Source organism: Anopheles coluzzii, chromosome 2 (assembly GCF_943734685.1).
Source record: "Anopheles coluzzii chromosome 2, AcolN3, whole genome shotgun sequence".
In the NCBI taxonomy this organism is placed as follows: Eukaryota; Metazoa; Arthropoda; class Insecta; order Diptera; family Culicidae; genus Anopheles; species Anopheles coluzzii.
This window is the reverse complement of record NC_064670.1, coordinates 69,420,483-69,428,483: the sequence shown is the minus strand read 5'-3', so window position 1 is coordinate 69,428,483 and position 8,001 is coordinate 69,420,483. Positions and strand designations below refer to the sequence as shown.

General features: G+C 41.3%; 1 protein-coding gene across 1 annotated transcript; it reads right to left on the bottom strand.

Moving 5' to 3' along the window:
* Positions 1-1,845: 1,845 nt before the first annotated feature.
* LOC125908341 (uncharacterized protein K02A2.6-like) lies at positions 1,846-5,494 on the bottom strand. Its single transcript, XM_049611049.1, has 2 exons — positions 2,072-5,494; positions 1,846-1,953 (listed from the first exon to the last, which is right to left on the bottom strand). The coding sequence occupies exons 1-2, from the start codon at positions 5,225-5,227 to the stop codon at positions 1,846-1,848; spliced, it is 3,264 nt and encodes a 1,087-aa protein (XP_049467006.1). The 5' UTR covers positions 5,228-5,494.
* Between the last annotated feature and the right edge of the window lie 2,507 nt (positions 5,495-8,001).

The following is an 8,001-nucleotide window of genomic DNA, read 5'->3' as shown; positions in this document are numbered from 1 at the left end:
GTTTTTTAGGAAAATTAATACATTATAGTACATTACTTTAAATAAAGTACACAACTTCATAGATTATGACTCTTCAATTTCAGTTATAAACTTTATATTCACAGATATTCGACATACGACTATTTCGACTTACGCCTTCCTTTGGGACATATTTTCGGTCCCAAATACAGTCGTATCTCGGGGGACACCTGTATATAATACCATATGTGCAATATATGTACTATACTTCTCATACGCACTGGTGCAATACTTACGTTCACCGATAATGGCTCTTGCATATTTCGGGTGTGGTGTGAATATTCTGTCTACCTTGCACTCGTCTTTTGTTATTCAACTCTCGTGAAGTTGCGGTCGTGTCGAATTTCACGGTGGATTTAGTGGGCGATCCCAATTTTTGGACATAACTGATAATTTTTGTCCCCTTTACAAGGTGGAATGTATAATGAGGTGTAGTTATAGCGCTTTTGGCGATCCCCCCCCTGGGCTCCGATTTTGACAGATGGTTTTCCGCTTGTATATGTATTGATGGATTGTTTACGTTTTGCATGGTTAATATTTGGTGGAGATCAATTTGGGTGAATATTTTAGTTTATTAGAACACAGTACGGCACATACGGCAAAGCCGTCCCTACTGAATAAAAAAAAAACACAGTTCGTAATTTAAAATGGAAATTTTTCTTCGAGAACTTGAAGCGTTCGCCAAAAGCGGAAAACTAACTGTCAGTTTTCTTCGTCGATTCTTCTTCCACCTAGCTGTCAAAACGGGCTTGTAACTTGACCTGATATCTTTACGGTCCTTGCCCCTTTAGCAATTTAAGGTTACCCAATCACACATCGTCTGTACATTGGCATTTTGCATTTTGGTTTAGGGCCTCTACCTTCATTCCTCCCGGGTGACTGGGTTCCCACACTGGCACTGATGGTTGAAGTGGAGACTTCTGCAGTCCTATCGTTGTTCCTTTGTTTTGTTATCACATAAAGTACACTTCCCGTAAAACATATTCAAGAAAGTGTCAAAAATTAAGAAACCCACTGAAATCTCCTGTATCTGTTCGTGAGGTCTATCTTCAGCGTCGTGTGAGTAACAGCAAAATGAATGGCTCCTATTTAACAGGAAATCCGTTCTTCGCAGATTTGTATGCTTTCTTCAGTGGCTGGTTGGTTCATGACTTCAGGTTACCCTTTTTTAAGGTTGTTTGATGACATCTGTTAATCAAAAATTGATAACAGATGAAAAATATCTTTGCCACGGGGTAAAGTCTTTACACGTTAGTGTCATGATGCTAAACCACCAAAAAGCAATATTGGTAAAGCTTTTTGTGTCGTTTTTTCATCAGTTGTTTGTTTTGTGTTCTTTAGTACTATTATTTATTTATTAACACATTAAAATACAAATTATGACAAACACTATGACACGTTAAAAAGGTGGTCTGCTCTGTCCGGACGGTCAACGATCTCTCTTCGTAGAACGATCTGTCGATCGTGTCCTGCACCGCACTCACACCTGTACAAGCACAGTACAACTGTCATTGCGAGCTGTCTTGGTACAGCGGTACAGGCACAGGGTGGTTGCCAACATCCCCCCTTCTTAATACTGCCGGTACGCTTCCATCCACGGTGGCGTTCTTCTGACACGCGAAGAGCGACGTGGAGGCTGCACGGGTTGAGATGATATTACGTTATTCGTCGCAACCTCAGAAGATTCAATTGGCTCCGGACAAACATTCACAGAAGACGGTAAAACTGAAGACGATAACATTGATGACGATGACGATGGCTGTATTGATGTTGTTGCTGATGATGATGACTGCGATGCTGCAGTTGATGACGATGATGACGGTACACTCAAGGATGGTGCGTCTGATGATATAGACGAATACAAGGACGGCTTAGGGTTGGAACAGGTATCAGGTACTGGTGATGAGGAACAACATTGACTAATACCCCAAGCATCTAACAATTCATTGAAGAACATTGTAGACTCCATTTCATCTTGTTGATTATTTGTGTTGTACCGATGACGCAGCTTATTTATGTGTGAACGGAGCGTTCTGCCAGATGTGGTTAAAACCTTAAATATCACACTTCCGATCTGCTCATCAATCACACCAGGAACCCATCTCCATTTGTTAACTTCATAAAGCTTCGCATATACAGGATCACCAGCGTTAAACTTTTTGGGTTTATGCTCAGAGGTATACGTGCTTGGCGAAGGTCGCAGTGGTGGTCGTAGCAGCTCTAAGGTTGTGCGTATCCTTCTGTTGAACATAACATCCGCTGGAGTTTTCTGGTTTTCTAACAGCTTATTAGGTGTACTCCTGTAAGTCAGCAAAAATACATCTATCGCTTCTTGCAACGAGACCTTCCCCTTCCTGATTTTGCTGAGTGCTCGTTTGAACGTGTCCACAAAACGTTCAGCCTGGCCATTAGACTGCGGATGGTACGGTGGACTTCTGATGTGCTCTATGCCATTACTATTACAGAAATCTTCAAATTCCCAGCTCGTGAACTGTCGCCCGTTATCACTAACGATAGTGTTTGGCATACCAAAACGAGAGCAAAGTCCACGAAGCATTTCTACTGTGGCCTTTGCAGTAATTCTTGTCGTTGAAATTATCTCGGGCCATTTGGAATAAGCATCGATCACTAGTAGAAAATACAAGCCATCTATTGGTCCAGCGAAGTCCATGTGGACTCTTTGCCATGGAGCGCTGCACTTAGGCCAGGGTATTGGAGCGTTATGAGGCTGAGTTTTCGCGGCAGAAGCACACGCTTTGTAAGATTTGACCATTTCAGCTATATCTGAATCAATCAGGGGCCAATAAACATAACTCCTAGCTATTGCCTTCATTCTTTCGATTCCGGGGTGCCCATTATGCATCAGTTTCAACACCCGACTACGTAGACATGCAGGAACAATTACGCGTTCGCCAAAAACTATACAGTTGTCGATCGTTGAAAGGCCCTCACGCCTTGCGAAAAAACATTTCATCTCAGGACTTTTCACTTCCTTTTTTGGCCAACCATTCTTAATGAAGTTTAATAACGATCGAATCACCGGATCTTTCTGAGTTTCTCTCATTATGTCGCAAAAAGCCAGAGGTAAAGCATTTGTAGCACTCTGCAAATTAGCTGCTGTATCATTTTCTAGCTCAATGCTTGCAATAACATAATCTTCCTCTGGTTTTTCATGCTTGTTGATCAAACGCGACAAAACATCGGCATTCCCGAATTTATCTGTTTCCACATACTCTATATCAAAGTCATACAAGAGCAGTGTTAGTGCAAATCTTTGAAATCTATTGGCCGTGTAAATGGGAATTCCTTTTTTCGATCCGAAAATCCGTAGAAGTGGTTGGTGATCAGTTTGCAAGCGGAAATGTCTACCAAAAAGCATGCGATGGAATTTAGTAACAGCATACACGACGGCTAAACCTTCGCGCTCTGGTTGGCTGTACCTCTGTTCAGTTGCTGTCAGAGCACGCGATGCATGTTGTACTACCTTAACATTCGCATCTGGCAACCAATGGGATATTGTAGCACCAAATCCGATGGACGATGCATCTGCTGAAACAATTATTTCCAATCGTGGATCATAATGCATAAGTAGAAGATCAGACGACAATATGTTTTTAAATTGTAGAAAGGCATGCTGACACTTCTGGGTCCAGCAAAAAACATTCCCCTCTTTAAGCAAATCATCTAGGGGCTGCCTTAACATTCGCATGTTCCGCACAAACTTGCCATAATAATTGATCGCTCCCAGAAAAGATCTCACTCCTGAGACGTCAGTTGGAGGTTGAAGTTTTGTGATGGCCAAGATTTTATCTGGGTCTGGTCGCAACCCTGTTCCATCAAGCAAATGATCTAAATATTTTATTTGGGACTTATGAAAACTAAATTTCTCAGCCCGAATGGTAAAACTATACTCCTGAAGTCTAACCAGGACAGCTTGAAGGTTCTTTGAATGGTCTGCGTTGTCTTTGCCTCCAACCACAATGTCGTCTAAATACGCAGCAACTCCTTCAAGTCCAGCCAACATGGTATCCATCAACTGCTGGAATGCTCCTGGTGCAGCTTTGATACCCAGCGGTAGCCTGTTATACCTATATAGGCCTCGATGCGTGTTCACCGTCAGCAATTCACGACACTTCTCATCAACCTCAACTTGGAGGAAAGCATCGGACAAGTCGATCTGACTAAATACGCAACAACTTTGCAGGCTAGCAAAAATATCCTCAGGAAGAGGCAATGGGTATTGGTGAGCCATCAATGCATTATTTAAACCGGTGGAATAATCCCCACAGATACGGATACTTCCATTTGCCTTACAAACAACCACAATCGGCAAGGCCCATTCGGAATATTCTACCGGTGTGACGATACCTTCTCTTTCCAATCGCTGAAGTTCATCATCAACCGCTTGCAACATAGAATACGCCACTGGCCTTTTTGGGCGAAAAACCGGAATGGCTCCTTCCTTCAACACTAGCTGCACCTGTGTCTTCATGCATTTTCCCAGACCATCAGCAAACAACGCAGGATATGCCTCTTTCAGCTTCTCAGCATCCGTTACTGCATTCGCAATGCGCTGGCAGATTGATGACAATGGCACATCCCAGAGACCAAAAATGTCCATCAAATCCGCACCTAACAGCAACAAATCAGCTTCTGCGACGTGTATAACACACTGGTGGCACTGGTCTACAATCTCGACTTCACATATAAAATTGCCTAAAAGCTTTAAGGGGTCTCCGGATGCCGTTTTAGCCTTTACCTTTGTCGGCTTTAATGGAGGTCTTCCTATGCGGATCCACTCCTCATGCGAAATAATACTGATATCGGCACCGGTATCCACCATCATCCGGACAGACAGACCATTTAGCAAAACATTCACGCTATTGCGGTTCATACACCTTAGGCTGTTAATCCAAACAGTACTAACACGCTTGCGATTTCGATTCTTATACCATCGACCTGCACTGGCACAGAAACCTTGTATATGACCGAATTTATGGCAGCGATTACATTTACGGTCCTTGTTGGTGCATTTGTTAGCGTGATGCCCTTCTCCGCATAACCAACATTTAATACAATTTCTTTGTTTCTGACCATGAGGATTAAAATCGTTAGCTTTTACCTTGCCTTCATTGGATTTACGGTGATATGAATCTACACGTCCGGATTTAATTGCCAACACCCTTTCACTAGCTTCAGTCGCTATCATCGCACTATCTGCCTTAACGCGTACCAAACGTTAGCATTCATTTGCAAGCTGCTCTAAAGTTAGTGTAAAAGATCTAAAGATAAAAGCTTCAAACGTAAATCGCGATCACTCTCATCCTTTAAACCGCATACCATAACAAGGCACTTAAACTGATCTTCTGTCATCGAAGTATATTCAGCATCAACACACGCTCTATTCACACGACACGTGTATGCAAGTAAATCCTCCGAGCGTTGCTTTGTTATGGTAAGGCATTTGTATCGCTTACTCAGGATCGATTCCGTTTTGCCAAATAATGCCTTTAGCTTCAACACAGCATCGGCAAAGGAGAGGTCACGAGGAGCACGAGGCAAAATAAAGTTGCAGAAACGGTTATGCTCAACAACGCCAAGCTTACGGGTCAGCAGACGAACACGAGCTGCATCTTCCAACTGGGAAGCATCATGCTCGAACAGGTCTTCGTAACGGGCGTACCACGCCTCGAATGTAATACCCGCATCCGCATCGTACTGGAACTCATTAATATTGCTTGCAAGTGCATCTAAAATCAACTCAGGATTAGTAGGTTTGGCGAGTACCTGTTGATCTGGCTGCTGCTGCGAAAATGTTGCAGGATGCGATTGCTGCTGCTGTTGTTGTAGTAGTTGGCCCACTAATTTCATATGTTGTTCCACTTGTTTCTGCTGCATTTCCATCTGCTGCTGCAACAAATACAAAACGGTATTAAAATCATTCGCGGTGTCTGTCGTTGCTGCTTGGGTTGGTGCCGCTTGGGTTGGAGCCGCTTGCTGCGATGGCGGGTGCTGCATAAAAGTTGCCGGAAAGTTTGCGCCATTTTGCGAGAGACGTCGTTCTTCCATCGTATGGTCTTCGGGGCTCAGCATTCTCCTCTTTTTCCGATGAATTTTGACGAATGAAATGACCGGTTATCGTTGGGATCGTTTTGTTCTCGTCGCCACTTTTGTGTTCTTTAGTACTATTATTTATTTATTAACACATTAAAATACAAATTATGACAAACACTATGACACGTTAAAAAGGTGGTCTGCTCTGTCCGGACGGTCAACGATCTCTCTTCGTAGAACGATCTGTCGATCGTGTCCTGCACCGCACACACACCTCTACAAGCACAGTACAACTGTCATTGCGAGCTGTCTTGGTACAGCGGTACAGGCACAGGGTGGTTGCCAACAGTTTGCTCATATAAAACTTCCGAAAATATAAAGAATAAGATCCAAAGTAGCCAAATTAGATCCACAAACGAGCACACGATTGAAAATTTGTTTGTACAAATTTGATAGAAATTATGTTTTTATGACAAGTTTCCAACTTTCCCGTTATGCCTGTGTTTACTTACCATCCTCTAGATAAAGATTTTTGAAAACGTATGATATAATAATTTGGAATTAAAGTATCGATAAAACCGGCACACGAAGCATAGTGAACCGGGAAAACTCCAAAAATTTCGAGAAAAACCGAGAAAATACCGGGAATTTAAAATCCTGATTCGAGTGGCCACCTTGCTGTAGCAGCTTACGGCAGTGTAACTCAATACGTGAAATTATGTAAAAAAGTGGTACAAAATAACTCAAACCACAATTATGATACAATGATATCATCGTGTTATTCATATACAAGGTTTCACGTCATTTCATATAGTATTTTTCAAATTATCAAATAAAATGTGAATAGCTCTACATTTTTCGGCCGATTTGCTGTCAGCCAATAAATCGGCAGGTTTTGTGATTAAGAAAACAAGAATAATAAACCAATGAAACTATTTTTTATGGTTTTATGGTTGCAAAATTAACTAAATTAAATTCTAACCTGTTTAGAATTTGATAATACTAGTAAAAATGGCCGGGTTACAGGGCTACGCAACGTTTATTGGTGGGCATATAAAAATTGCACTTCGATCAACCATTTTGTTTTTGGATCCGTTGTAAAATATTTCTGTGTGTGCTTATATTATTAATAACATACATTGCAGTATATAGAATAATGTTTGACAATTAGAGACAGATCAGACCAAATAGCGCTGCAAAATTTACTCTCCAATTTTCACCAATGGTGCGTCTGTAATCATCTAAAACTAAAGGGGAAAGCGGGGCAAAATGGGCATGTTAAGCAGTTTACTGAATATTCCTTTGAATATTCCACAAAACACAATTTTTCTTTCATTAATGTATACCTCAACCATTTATCTATGGATTAAAATTGCCACATAGAATAAAAACAACTTAAAAACATGAAAATAATGTAAAATAAAAGTTGATGTTTAACGAGAAGCTATTTTTACACGCGGGGTAAAATGGGCATAGCCCTGGGGCAAAATGGGCATATGTAAACAAACTGTGAAACGTCAAAACACTGGGGCAATTTGGGCCACAACAACTGCGCTTAGGTAATGGTCTATGCTTTTGCGCACGTTTCGTGAAATGTATTTTTCGTTCTATCTTTTGATTTGCTGGGCAGAAAAGCCCTTAAAATTCTTCCAAAAATATGTTATCAAGATTAAAACAGTTTTTAAACGTTTAAATCTACAAAATCGAATCTTATGAAGCTGTGTCTGTTATCATTTTGAGGCGACAAATACAACACCATAGCCTCACCAAGCGCCGTATGTCAAAAGCATCTGGCCATTTTGCCCCAAGCGTAACTGCCCATTTTGCCCCACGTGAAGCATTTTTGTATTTTTTGTTATATTATTAAAAATACGCATTCAATCGCCTTGCTTTCTTCAGACAAATTGTATAGAAATATCATTTCTTTAA